Source organism: Cynocephalus volans, chromosome 2 (genome assembly GCF_027409185.1).
Source record: "Cynocephalus volans isolate mCynVol1 chromosome 2, mCynVol1.pri, whole genome shotgun sequence".
In the NCBI taxonomy this organism is placed as follows: Eukaryota; Metazoa; Chordata; class Mammalia; order Dermoptera; family Cynocephalidae; genus Cynocephalus; species Cynocephalus volans.
The window spans coordinates 161,206,106-161,221,501 of record NC_084461.1 but is presented as its reverse complement, the minus strand read 5'-3'; the positions used below and the strand labels follow the sequence as shown (position 1 = coordinate 161,221,501).

Here is a 15,396-nt window from a genome sequence, read left to right as displayed (position 1 = left end):
GCTATTTAAATCAAGTTTGTTTTTCTGTGGACATTTAACAAATTTGATTAAGACATTCTTTTACTTCCAGAGATTACAATTTGACAGAAAAGATTAGACATGTATACAAAAAGCTATAATACAAAACAGAAATTAATAACTACTAAAAAAGAAGTCAAAATGCTTTGGGAGAACGGATAAAGCTCTCAATACCTAATTCCCTAGCACATGGCAGAGACTCAATAAAAGTTCCAGGAACTCACTATTTCATGGGAGAAGTGGCAATTTTGTCGCAGCTGTGAAGAAAATACAAAAGATGGTTTTTCAGGCCACAGAGAAGCATGAACAAAGGCACTGGGGTGGAAAATCAACAGCTGTTTTCAGACAATGGCAGTGGGTTAGTTGAGGTAAACACAGACTGATGGAACAGCGAGTGTGAGACAAGGCTAGGAGGACGGGCTGGGGCCACATCACAGACAGCCTTGAATTCCAGGCTCTGGAGAGTCGGGACTTTATTTGACAGGCAAGAAGGAACTTCTTGATCTTTTGAAAAGAGGGAGTGATATGACCAAAGTGGTGCTTTTGGAAAATCTGGAACCAACATGAATGGCAGAACAGTTAAACTGGAAGATTCTCAAGAGCAGGGACCATGTCATATGTACCTGTTGAACCTCCTCAGGTGTACATGCACTGTGCCTTACGTACATACAGAAACTCTGCTGAATCCACCACATTGAGAAGGAGGAAAAGCCAGCTGCGGCAGAGGCTGAAACTGCCTACCCAAGTCTACTCTTCCTTGCTCTGTTAATAAGGGATATTTTATATGAGGCAGCAATGTGCCCAGCTTTAAAAATAAACAAACAAAAACAAAAGAATAACTACTACATTTCTCAATGAGAAATGAACTTATAATCCGTTTAAACAGTTGGCACTATCTGTCACTTAACTGATGTATCAATAAAGAAGCCTGTCAATAGGAAGGAATCTCTCAGACTGCCATGTGGGGACATTGAATATGCATGGCTAAGAAGAAATAGGTCTCTGGAGAGGAAGAATTACAGGTACCAGCACATGTGGCCAGAATACCACATCCATAAGAATGTGTTCCCCAAAAACAATCCACTTGACAGACAGCGACGTCTAGAACCCTTGTGGTAGAACAATTTGTGGGCAATATTCCATAATTCATTCAGACATTTCCAGAGTCACTATGTTAATGGGGCTCTGACCCTCAAGGCATTTACAATATAGATGGAAAGATAAAATATATATACATACAACAAACTATAACAATGCAATTTAAAGTAACAGAGCAAACGAATGTAGTACAGCAGAGAGGAGCCCACAATACACCCAAAGTTTGGGCTCGATTCCTAACCCCGCTACTAACTTACTCCGTGGTCTTGAATAAACTATTTTACCTCTCTAGGCAACTCCTGCCCTATAAAATAAAGGAATAGTTTAGTGAGTTACTGTAGTGGACCCACTAAAGTATTTAGTGCATTAGCTTAGTGGATTCCATCTTTTTCACATATAAAGCCATTTTTAAAATATTAGATAAATTTTCTTAGATCTTCACATTACAATAACTGTCTTTTTAGTGTATATTAACAGATAAAGCATATACCATAAAAAAGATACCAAAAATCCCAAAACCCCTTTAAATTACCTGTACTTTATCAATATTTAAATGAAAAACAGAAACAAAAAATATTGTTCCACCTCAAATGTTCAAGATGTGCATGGATTTTTCCAGCCACTTGGGATAACTCTACAGTCCACAGGGCACTGGATTTGCATTCTCTCCAGCTTGTTAAGTTAAGAAAGCAATTGTGAGAAATGGGGAGTTAATGTTCAGTGGACACAGAGCTTCAGTTTGGAGAGAAGAAAAAGTTCTGGAGATGGTGACGGTGATGGTGGCACAACAATGTGAATGTACTTAATGCCAGAGAATTGTACTCTTAAAAATGATTAAAATAGTAAATTTTTACCATTAAATGATTAATGGTAAAAATCCTAAAAAAAAAAAAAAAGTGGTTGCAGAACAGTACGACCCTGATTCCATTTTTGTACAAAGAGAATATATGTGTGTAAACATATTGTATAAATGTTTTTTGCCCTTTATCTTACTTTATCTTACCTGACTGACCCTCAGACATCTTAGCAAGGCTCCAGACTCCTGGGTGTGCTAATGCTCAGTTCTGTGTCTCCCACTGCCAAGCAAATGCTGTCAGCATTCACACTAATTCCTAGTGCCCTTTTTCCTCCCTCTCACGGAACATGCTATTCAGAGCCTGCTTTACCTGCAGCTTCCTACTTCTATGTTAAATGTCACTGCAGGCTCGTCAAGTTCCAAAACATGCTCCAACATGAAAAAGATGCAAGAAAATGCTTCACCCCCACCCTCCACTGCCTTGCCACAATAGGTTCCAGTGTGTAAATTTCTGATGTGCTCAAATAAAAGAGATGAGATGATGTCAGGATGAAAGGATATAAAACCGCTGCTGCCAGAGAATGCACAGTATATGACAACAGGTAATGGAGCTTTTGCTCAAGTATTCTAAAATTAAATTTTTTGGAAGACCATGTGGCAACAGTCCAACATGTAATGTAGGTGATATTCCTGTGGGTGGGAAACCACAGTTTAAAGTATCCTTACAAGAACTGTAAAACTGACAAGTGGTTTGAGACATTTTCCTTTTACTTAAATGCAAACCTAGCTAAAAACATGCCCTATACTCAGGTTTATTTAAATGATTATCTGAAGAGGAAACACAACATTATTGAAAATAGAGACTCTCAGGGTAAAGTTCTGCTCTCTCACTATGGATCTGTTGTTGTTGAAGTTTCTCTCACCCTGTGGAGGGGTTCCAAGGCCCCCTTCTCTAGGAGGAAAGGAAAGCTCACTCTCTGCACCCAAATTTAGCAAGAGCTGCCAGGAGACAGGTCAAGAGACTACTACAAAGGAAAAGGGTGGGAATGATAAAATAAAATCAAGACAGGGAGAATCAGGATGGCAGAACAGACGGTCCCCAGAGTCACTCTCTCCCACAAGTGACCAATTTACAACTATTAGAAAGTAAAGACTGCCAAGCTGGGGCTGCTAGAGCTCAGAGGAAGAGGAGAGACCTACAGAGTGCATGAAAGCAGAAGCCACAATGAGAGAAAGATGAGACCACGCAAAACTTTTTGAGCCCTGACCACTTCAAGGCTAGCCCTGGTGAGCACATGGAGCAAGAGCTGGCAAAAGCCACAGCTGTGCCCTTTGGGTGAAGCTGCTTGGAGGAGCCAGGGGACAGGAGGGCCTTGGTGGCCCTCAGGCCAGCAAGACCACTAACAGGGTTCCAGTGGACCCACACAGGAGCAAGGAGCCACAGCAACTGAAAAAAGGAGCCACTCAGAGGCCAGTGAGTCATCACAAGGGACTGGCGCATGGCGTGTCTCATGGAAAATATTTGGAGTGCAGGGGATGGGGTAAATAGGCCCACCAGGGGGAACATCAGTGCACAGCACGGACAGCTGATCTACCCCCCAATCAGCTCAGGACCACTCAGTTGAGACTGGTCAGGAATGTAGAACTGCAGGGGGAGCAGTTTGCTGAAAAGACTCAGATCCAGACCAGAGTTTCCACACAATCCAGGTGTACGGGGCCTCTCGAGACCAGGAAGTACATACAAGATCAACCCAAGCTGCACAAAAAGCCTTCCCCAGGGAATCAACAGCAAAGCAGCAATTTAGCTCAATCAAAGGGCTCAAGTGCTGGTCCCCACAGGAAGTTCCCTCATTTTAGAAGTAACCAAAGGACAACAAATTGTTCCAGTGGAGTTTAAGTGGTAGGAACAGCAAATAATCCAACAAAGAACTGAAAAAAAAAGAAAAAACCCACAGATCAGAGACAAAGTTCTGATACTAACCAGTAAAGATCACAAAAGAACACCTATAAAACCTAAAAGAGACAGTAGCCCCCGAGGCTCCTGAGCCAGGGTGAGGGGGTTCTGAGGGCCTCAGCCAGGCTCCCCCCGGCAGTGCTCCGCAACATCTTATAATGTAAAAACATAATAATAACAAAATTTTTTTTTAATTTTAAAAAGTAAAAAATTAAAAAAAAAAATCAATACAGCATAATCCTGCTGGATAGTTTAAGCCTGCAGGAAGCAGAACAATCAGAACTGAAAGTATCTTTTCTACCACGAAATTTTCATTAGCTTTCTAAAAAATCAAAGCTCAGTTTCCTCACCATACACACAGGCACGGAGCACTGAAATCTCATGAAGACACTCACTGCCACGACATCTTCCCTCTTCATAATGGTGCTGGCCATCACATCAGGGAAAACCTCTATGGACAGAAAGTTGCCTTTTCCATGTTGCTTCTTAGTTAGGTCTTTAAGTTCTACTAAAATCAGAAAACTAGAAAGAAAGCCAAAGCTTCAACAATCATTCAATAAATATTTTTAAGAGAAATCGTTTTGTTTTTAAATATTCCCAATACCTGCACATCCCTTATCATTTAAGATTTTAAGATCTTTAACAGTGGTTCTCAAGGTGCAGTCTCAATAACTGGGGGTCTCCAAGACCTTGTCCAAGGGTTTACGAGATCAAAACTACTTTCATAATAATACTAGTTATTTTCATAATAATACTAAGATATTCCCAAGAAGAAGTTACTGTAGCCTTCTGCTCTGTGTTGACACACTGACAGTGCAAAAGCAACTACTGGCCTCCTAGCAGTAATCAAAGCAGCGGCAGTGTATCTGAATTATTCACCTCCGTGAACTCACGGGAAAAGAATACCAATTTCACTTTTAAGTACACTTGATGGTACAACTACTCTGGAAAAATCTGTCAGTTTCTTAAAAAGTTAAACATGCAATTACTGTACAACCTGGCAAGTGCACACTCTTGGACATTTATCACACAGAAAGAAAAACTCATGTTCACATAAAAACCTTTGTGTAAATGTTCACAGTAGCCTTACTCTTAATAGCCCAAAACTGGAAACGGCCCAAATGTCTTTCAACAGGTGAACAGCTAAACTTCTATATATCCATACCATGGAATATTACTCAGCAACAAAAAGGAACGAACTGTGATACACACAACAAATACTGTATGATTCCACTTATAAGAGGTACTCAGGGTAGTGAAATCATAGAGACACAAAGTAGAATGGTGGTTGCCAGAGGCTGGGGGAAGGAGGAAATGGGGAGTTATTGTTTAATAGGGACAGTTTCAGTTTTGCAAGACAAAAAGAGTCCTGGAGATTTATCTCTGTGATGGTTACACAACAATATGAATGTACTTAACTTAAAAAAAAAAAAAAAAAAGTAAGGGATTGCTAATGTTAAATTCAGGATGGGAAGGGATCCTGCACTGGATCAGGGACAGGTTCGAGGGTCTTAAAAAGAAGCCACTACATTCTTATACTGCATATCCACTATTCTTTATATTTCACATATTTTAGATTTTATATCAACTTAACATTTAATACATTTTTTAAAAAACATCCACGAGTACAAATTACTGTTATTAAATCTTGATTCTTGACTCTCTTGTTACTTGTGACCACATGACAGTGTGCACGAAGCACTTCTTTAGCACTTCATAAAGTCCGTCGTCTTGAGGAAAAGCACGTGTGAGACAGCGATGAGATGAACTAGGTGCTTTTTTCATGAAATAACATTTTTACTGGAAAGAACAACTGACAGAGAACTATAGTTATTTAGACTTGTATTTGGCAGATATCTCCTTGAAACTGAACAAAGTGAGCCTGTCTCTTTGACGAAAACAATTGACAATATTTTGTCGCCAATGACAAAAACCAAGCTTTCCACTGAAAATGAGAATGATGGAAAACTTGCATCCACCGCTTGAGTTTGACAGCTTCCCAATACTTATAGACTTTTCTAATGAACTAAGTGATGTAAACGCCTAACTCAGCAAGTACAGCGATATTTTCCAAATGACAAACATGATGTCACAGTGGGTACCGGGTCCATTCAAACTGCAAGATAGACCCAAACATTTTAATGTAGTAGAGTGTTAAAAGTCTCCCGTTATGACTTCAGATTCTACATCCAAACTAAGCTTTTAGAAACTACCACTTACGTAGTTCCGGCGTAGTAACGAAGAATATCCACAATTATCTGAAAAAGCTATTGAAATACTCCTCCCTTTTCCAAGTACACATCTGTGTAAGACCGGAATTTCTCCACATAGCTCAATCACACATATGGCGACGGCATAGCACACGGGAAGAGACTTGCGAAATGTCAAAGAATGCCACTCGTCTCACTAATTTTTCTGTTGAGCAAAATAGCATGTTTCGTAAAAGTGTGGTATGTACGTTACCATGTGATGGATTTATTCAATGAATTAATAAATATTTTAAATATCTCCGTTTCGTTTCTAATGCAGTAAATGTCTATGGACACAGCCATCAGAAGCCGAAGCTCTTGAGGGTCCCCTATTTTAAGAGGGGTCCCGAGACCCTGAGGTGCACATCATACTCCAAGCGCTAAGACACAAACCACTGACTCAGCAAATGTCTCCGCGCTGCCGGGAACTCTGCCAAGGCGGAGGCAGCATCTGCCCTCGCGGCGCCCATCCCCGTCCACGCCGCGGCTGTTGACGCCGCGCGCCCGCGAGCACCGAGGAGGCTGGGCCCGCTGCCCGCCGGCTCCGGCCCGCGAGGGAGGGAGGAAGGTCGCCTGCGCGCCCGCCCGCCAGGCCGCCAGGCCGCGGGGAGCGCCCGGCAGACGTGGCGGGCGACGCGGCTGGGGCCGGGGAGGTGCGGCCTGTACCTGTTGGTCATTCCGGCCGCCACGCCCAGCATCTCTCCGCAGTCGGACGCCGCAGTCCCTCAGCACCTCGACTCCCGGCGCCGCTCCGCCGCGGCCTCCTCGCTCGCCGCTGTGACCGGCCGCTGGCTGGAGGGCGGGCGGGGGAGCAGGAAGGGGCGGCTGGCCGGGGGCGGGAGGCGCGGAGGCCCCGCCCTCGCGTGCCCGAGTCCCCGCCCCGGAGGCCGGCTCTAAAGCCAGCCGGAGTTCGCGGCGGGTGGCGGTGCGGGCGTCAAGCTTCCGGCTTCATCTCCGGCAAGGTTGGCCTTTGAGCCGCTCCGGAGAGGACGGCGGGGACACTTCGGATTTGAGGTGGCGGGTGGACCTCGTGGTTCCGGCAGCGGCCTCTGGGCCTGTCCTGGTGAGGGTCCTGAAGACTGTGGGAGGGACTCCGGGGGTCTTGTCGGGACTGGCCGCCGCGGAGTCCCTGCGCGCTGCACAGCCCGGCACGTTGGGGCGCTGCTCACTAGGTTTTCAGTTTGCTCGTAAGCTGGGGGTTAGGGAAAGTTCACCTTTCTTTGAGAGATTGCGGTCTTGCATCCTTTCCTTCCTCGCTTGCTCTCCGTCTGTTCTCCCACTCCGCCTACCAGAACCTGAACTTGGCCAAGACTAAACAGCCAGTAAGGGCCAAGTGGGACTCCTAATAAAAAAAAGCCAGGGGCTCCTGATATAGGTAAAGTAGGTTATTTACCCTGTGCATAAATGAGCTGTTTCAGGGTATCGCATTCTGTAATAATATCTACTCTCTAATAATAGAATGAAAACTTGGGAGAAAAACACTAGGTTCCTTTGACATCCTCAGAACAAAATAAATTCTAAACAGTGCAAATATTTAAATGTGAAAGAAAAAACAGGATATGGAAATATTAGAAGAAAATGGGAGGAAAAAATAAGGTTGGAATGGTGAGTCAAAGACTTTCCAAACCACTATAAACTGTAAAGTTAAAGATTGGCAAATGTAACCAAGTAGAATCTAAGACTTCTACCTAGCAAACAAATGTGACAAATCACAACTGAAAAAAAGATTTGCAAGCTGTATGATTAAAAAAAAAGTCTAATTTCAAAATTACAAAAGGAATCAGTACAAAAATGTTCAACAACTCTGAGAAAAGTAATCAAGGGATATAAACAGGGTTCCACAGAAAAATACGAATGATTTTTTAAAGTACAAGAAGGTATCCAATATCATAAATAAAATAAAAATAAAATACCATTTTTCACATAAATGCAAAGTTTAAAACTTTGACAATATGTCGTTTGGATGAGGCTACAAGGAGACAAGTGCTTTGGTCTACTGCTGATGGAATGTAAATCCATACAATTTCTGTAGGGCACGCTATCATAATGTGAAGTTCCGCTCTGCTTTGACCCAGGAAATTCACATTGTGCAATTTATCTCACAGATGTATTGTTATGTGCACAACAAAAGTATGTAAAGTTTTACAGAAACCTACAGAACTATTCATAAACTGAATGATATGACTGAAATTTACTTTAAAATGTGAGGATGGGGGATGTAGATAGGAGCTTTGTTTGGAAGACAGTGAAACAAGATGGGTCATAAATTAATAACTGTTGAAACCGCCTCATAGGTACATGGTATTCTTTATATAGGATTGTCTACTTTAACATATATTTGAAATTTTCCATAATAAAAATGTTTTTAAAATGCAAAGCAGGAGAGGCATTGCAGTTTTGTTTTAAAGAGCAACTGAGAAAGTTTATTTAGCCAGAATATTGGTTAAATAAATTATGGTTTCTGCATATAATACTATGCTGCTATTTAAAAATAATGAGAATGGCCAAAAAGCATATGAAAAGATGCACAACATCACTAATCATTAGGGAAGTGCAAATCAAAACCACAGTAAGGTAATCACCTCAAGCACCCATTCAGATGGCTACTATAAAAACAAGTGTTGAAAAGAATGTGGAGAAATTGGAACCCTTGTGCACTGTTGATGGGCAGGTAAAATGGTGCAGCCTCTGTGGAAAAACAATATGTCAGTTCCTCAAAAAATTAAAAATAGAATTACCATTATCCAACAATCCCACTTCTGGGTATATATCCAAAAGAATTGAAATCAGGGTCACAAGGAGATATTTGTATGCCTACAGTCATAGCAGCATTATTCACAGTAGCCAAAGAGGTGTGAGCAGCCTGTGTGTTCATAGACAGATGACTGGATAAACCAAATGTGATGTGTACACACAATGGAATAGCATTCAGCCTGGATGAGCCTTGAGGACATGACACTAAGTGAAATAAGCTAGTGACGAAAAGAACAAATACTATATGATTCCACTTATGTCAGGTGCCTAGAGTAGTCAAATTCATACAGACAAAAGGCAGAATGGCGGTTGTCAGGGGTGGAGGGAGGGGAGAGTGGGGGGTTATTGTTTAATGGTTATAGAGTTTTGGTTTTGCACGATAAAAAAAGTTCTACAGATTGTTTGCACAATAATGTGAATATACTTAACTGCTGAACTTTATGCTTAAAATGGTTATGATGGTAAGTTTTAAGTGTTTTTTGCCACAACTTAAAGAAAATAATAAAAGCAGATAATATAATAATAATTTTCAAGATGTATTTTAAGTAACAGGGAAATAAAGCAAGGGGCAAAGGTTTATTATGCTGCCGTTTGAGGGAATAGAGAAAGAGACACCACACACACACACACACACACACACACACACACACACACACACACACACACACACACACACACACACACACACACACACTCTTACACCTACTTGTCTATGCAGAAATAGCAGGAAAGAAAAGTATGGAAGAAACTAGTATCAGAAGTTGAATCTGTAGAGGGAGCTAAAGATTAGGAGTGAGTGGGAAACATGCATGTAATCTATACTTTATTAATGAAGAAAATTCATTAAAAATTCCAGTTACAAACCTATGTAGTAATATGACAAAATATATATACAATATGGTAATTTTATAGGATAAGCTAAAATTTTTATACATAGTGTGTGACTTACAACTAGGTTAAAAATGCTGAAATGTCAACAATAGTTACATTGTTTGGAAGACAGTCTATATATTTTACTACATTTCTCTGTTGTATTAATTTTTAGAGAAAAAATAAACACCAGAAAAACTTAGACAATTGTAGTTGTCTTGATCTTTCATCTACCAACAATTTTCATCTTCCAACTTCTTTCTGAATAGCAATTATTACTTTTGCATGCATATACCAAATATTCCCTTTTATTAAGGTGAAGGAAAAGATTAATTACTGGAGCAGTTGCCTTGCATGATGGTCGTTGTGTTTGTATTTTATAATCAGATTTTTCTTCACAGTGGCTTGCTTCCAACATGCTGTAGTCTGTTTTCAGTTAATATTGCTGTCATTTCAGCATTCTTGGCTAAAAACTGTGGCTACCTCTTGGTTTCTAATTGGTGGTGTTAAGGTAGCAATGCCTTTCGTCAGAGTTATCCTATCTGTGGAATGAGCTGTCAGGATGAGCCTACTTCTGTGGTTGACCAATGTCTGTCACAAAGAAAATTTGGGGAAAATATTGTCTGTTGGTCTTGGATGAGAAATGAAATTTCTTCACTGCTCAACTTGTAACAGGCTGAACAGAAGTGACTCCACGTTGTCAAACATTTAAATTAAAAAGTTTTTTTTCCTTACTCTTGTAACCTGAAGTGCATAGCTTGCAGCTGTACATTAGAATACAATGATTCTTGTTCACATGATTGCTATAGCATAATGACTCTTGCTCACGCTGTACACAGAATAATTATAGAAGAAATTATTAACCCAGGTGGCTATTCTTTACTAGCTTACTAACTAGATCTTTTTGAGGTTAACAGGAACTGAATCCCTGACTTGACTTCACAGAGGATGGTCACTGTGAATCAGCTCCCACCGGAGAAGTTCTTTGATGTTTATCTGCAATTTTCCTGCACATCCCTGCTTAGATCACTATGAATCAGCCTCCCTACCACTTGTCCCTATAAAACCCTTTGGCAAGTCTGGGAGAAGCGGAAATGGTCTTTGAGACACGCGTCTACCAGTTCCCAGGCTGCCAGCTTCCTGATTAAAGGCTACCTTTCCTTACACCAACACTTATCTCTCAATTATTGGCTATTGAGCGGCAAGCAAACATACCTTTGGGGTTTCGGTAACAAATTTTCTGTGGAGTTTCTCAGGATGAAGACACAGGTGTCTCCATGACTGTTTTACTCATTTTTGTTCTGACTCTCATTACCCAGTTTTAAAAAATGAAATTTGGTGTTTGTCAGTGTGTACTATATCCACGTGTATTCACTCACATGTACACTTACCCACCAAAAAGCACATTATTGGAAATATTTTGAAGGTTGCATTCACAATGAGCACTTATTTGATATGATTTCTCTATTTTCCACCTCTATTAATCTCCAAGTACATAATAAGTACATAATAGTAATAGTAGGCTAGTTAGATAAAACTCTCCTGCATCTTCAGCATTGATTTATTTTTAATATATGTTATCTCATTTCTGGTTATGTAGCAGAAGAGTTACACAGTAAGCGAGGCAGTATTGTGTCCCAGTTGAGAGTGAAATCTCAGAGTCAGACTGACCCAGCTGAAACCCTCTCGGCCACCCACTGAGTGCCTTTTATGCCTCACTATGTGCTTTCAGTTGATATTCTACATGCATTTAGATCTTTACAAATAACTTACAAACTTACACTTCTCCTGAAAGTGTGGCACTGTCATTCTTTACTATATTTGCTCCATGGGATCCTTGAGATCCTGATACTTGTCTTATATATGACACTGGTCATTGGGGGAAGGGATGGATGTGGCTCTGAGCAGCATTCTTGGGGCCAAAACATAGATTCTCTGAGCCCTGAGGGTCTTCATAATGCTGATGGACCACTGCCTAATGCTTCCAGTCACAGGCCCAGGGAATCAATGGATGAGCTTCCATGGTTCCTGTCTACTCCCTCTTGAAAATGGCCCCTATTACTTATCATATTGATAAGAGAAAGGCCTGGACTAGGAGGATATTGTGCAAGGCAAAGGAGCTTATGCAAACATGGCTAAGATATTATTCCTTTGAGCTGTAGGTGAATAATCCCATTACCAGCTCCCACGATGTTATCGCATATCATGAGGTCAGTAAAGTCTCTTAAGAACCCAGTCTGACTTCGTTATATGCCTTGGTGATATATTCCACTGACTCACTGCTGCAAAGTGGGCTGGTTATATGAATAATGAGTGATACATATATCTGTATTGTTGTTGTTGCTTTGCCTCCCATGGATTTGTCACCCCTTTCCCCCTGAGTGATGGAGCCACCAAAGATTACTGAAAGCCCATCTCTTCTGAGCAGTGAGAAGCCCCAATAGGGGTTAATCTCCCAGAACCCTCAAGAGAGAGGCATTCCTTCCATTTGGGAAATTAACCCCAAATTGGGGTTCTCTTCCAACATTTATTCTCCAGACCGGGAAGTTACAGGAAGAGCACATAGGTGAGGTTTTTGCTAAGTGTAGTTTAACAATAGAAGCTGGTAACATTCAGTAAAACAAGCAAGGTGACATTCCATAATGCAGTTTGCAAGAAGTTAAGTCAATCCACCAACAAAAGCCACCAACAAAAGCTTGATCTCAGCAAACATTCTCTCTCCTTACTGCAATTTCCCAGTATCTTTACATATCAATCAGTAACCTGTCTGTCCTTTGAGCCAGCAACCTTGCTGTGCTACAATTCTTTATCTTACAACAGAAACTACATAGCCTGGGGAAATTTTCCTGTCCTTTGCAAGGTTAACATTTTATGTGTACTTTTAAGCTAAACCTGAAACTGAAGGGCTTGGGAAGCCCAGCCCTGTGAAATACATTTGCTTTATGTATACTCCACAGTATGTACAGAAAAACACTGGAAAGAATATACCAAATGTTAACAATTACTTTCTCTGGGTGATCTTTACATGTTTTTGTATTTTTTACCTTTAAATTTGTGGAATTGGATTAATCATAATCCTTAGTTCATGCCATACTTTCATCATTGGTTCGTGAATGGCTCACTTTTAATTAATTGTTTTGTTAGGTAGCTGATTATTTTTAATAATTTAATAAGAATCCATGAAAACAACACTCAAAAGAAAAACTAGATCCTTCATAGTAACTTACAAAAATAGATGGTTACCCCACTGGGATGGTTACCCACTGGGACCTTGCCTCTTCCATCCAAGACATCTATCATTCTGAATTCCTTGTTTATCATTTCCTCACTTTTCTTTTTATACAGTTTTATCACATCCATATGTATTCTTGAACACACACACATTTGCACGCAAGCAAGGTGTATACATACATACATATATATAGTTTTAGTTTGGTTTTACTTTATAAAAAGGATGTACTATATAAAATATATTAGAACTTAACTTTTTCAGTAGATATTATATTGCTAAGATTCTTTAATATTATTCCCTGTTGCTGTGCTGTAGTTAATTTGTTTGACTACTGGGTGAATGTACCACAATTATTAAGCCATTCTGTTGGTGGGCATTTGAGTTGTTTCTATGTTTTTGTTATTGTGAATAGTTCTCCTATGAACATCTTGAACATGTTTTCTGTTGTATATGTGTGTGAATCTCTCTTACATATATATTTTGGGGTAAATAGAAGATAAGGCCAAACTATTTTTTAAAGTGCACTGAGTTACACTCCCACCCCTAAAGTATAAAAGATGTTGAAGATACATAGCCTCTCCAGCTGCTAGTAATATCACATATCCTTTTGCCAATCAAATGGGTATAAAATGGTACCTCAATTTCTGGATCAATTAATGATGTAGACTATCTCTTCATGTATTTATAGGTCATAAGTGTTTCACTTCAGTGATAAGTCTGAGCATATCTTTTGCCTATTTTTTATTGAATTCTTTGTGTATTTCTTATTGATTTGAAAGAGATCTTTATAATCTTGATATTTTATCAGTTATGTTTATTGTTAATGTCCTCTCCCAGTTTATATCTTGTTTTTTCACTTTCTTTAAAGTGTCTTTGATAAACAAAAGACTATCTTACTACAAATTTATCAGTTCTTTTTAATAATTAATGCCTTAGTAGTCTTTTTTAAGAAATCCTTCTCTACTCCAAGTTTTAAAAGATATTCCTCTTTATATGTTAAGAGCCTTAAAGTTTTATTGTTGATATCTAATCCTTAATCTATCTACAGTTGATTTTTTTTTTTTTTTTTTTTTTTGGCATCTGGCTGGTATGGGAATCCAAACCCTTGACCTTGGTCTTATAACACCATACTCTAATCAACTCTGCTAACAGGTCAACCTGAAAAAATTTCAATCATAGTAGAATACACATAAAGGAAAATTTACTATCTTAACATTTTCAAGTGTACAAGTCAGTGTTAAATACATTCACATTGTTTTGCAACCAATCTCCAAAACCCTTCACTTTACCAAACTGAAACTCTGTACCCATTAAACAACTCTTTCCTCTCCCTTTGCCTTTGGCAACCCCCGTTCTACTTTCTGTCTCTGTGAATTTAACTACTCTAAGTACCTCATATAAATGGAAACAAATGGTATTATATTTTTGTTTTATTTTTTATGTCTAACTTAAGTGTGTTGTAGACAAATTTAGTTTTGAATAATGCTCATTCTTTGAAATTTCTTGACATTTTCTTTATGGACACGATCAATTTTTGTAAATGTTCCAAAAATATATTCTCTAATTATGGCTTGAGAATGCTGGAGGAAAAATATTATGAATTTTCTAATTATTGAATGCAGCCTTCTATATATGTCCCTTAGGGCAACTTGTTAATTTGGATCTTCTATATTCTTCATGACATTTTTATCTGCAAGGCGTGTGTTGAAAATCTATTATCAAATGCTATCTGTAATATAAACAGGTATTATTTTTTGTAGTAAACAAAAAATAAAATATAAAAAAAATGCTGAAGAAAGATGGCTTGTAGTTCCTGAGTGTAGAAGTGTAAAGGGAAGTGAGACAGGAAGCCTATTGTGAGGCAATCACATAAATCCATGGGGGATCTGCTGATGGGCTGGAATGGAAGAGTGTCCCTGAGGACTGGAGAGGAAGGGTTGGTTACAAGAGCTGATACAAGATATTGATGGATGGGATGAGCATGAGGGACACCTTCGGTGAAGGAGAGGAAGAGTACAGAATGACTTCCAGGCTTCTGACTCACCACGTGAGTGTATGGTGTGGACAGAATGTTTGGAGAAGTCAGAAAAGCTGTGGGAGAAATGAGATAAGGGTAGGTAGGGAGTACCAGGGCTGGCTTCCTGGAAGTCCAGGATCTGATTTAAAAGTTGAGCTGGTGGAGTTATAAAAAGACAAATATGGCATGAGTCCACTTATATGAGGTACCCAGAGTAGTCAAATTTGTAGAGACAGAAAGTAGAATGGTGGTTACCAGGGCTGGGGAAGAGATAGGGGTTAATGTTTAATGAGTACTGAATTTCGGTGTTGCAAGATGAAAAAGTTCTGGAGGTGGATGGTGGTAATGATAGTACAGCAACGTCAATGTGCTTAATGCCACTGAAGTGTACACTTAAAAGCAGTTAAG

General features: G+C 39.8%; 1 protein-coding gene across 1 annotated transcript in view; it reads right to left on the bottom strand.

Moving 5' to 3' along the window:
* LIMS1 (LIM zinc finger domain containing 1) overlaps window positions 1–6,904 on the bottom strand; it is a 162,439-nt gene extending 155,535 nt beyond the window's left edge. The window contains exon 1 of the mRNA XM_063085783.1: window positions 6,782–6,904. Coding sequence (XP_062941853.1) covers window positions 6,782–6,813 — 32 coding nt within the window. The 5' untranslated portion in view covers window positions 6,814–6,904. The remainder of the gene's footprint in view (window positions 1–6,781) is intronic.
* Between the last annotated feature and the right edge of the window lie 8,492 nt (window positions 6,905–15,396).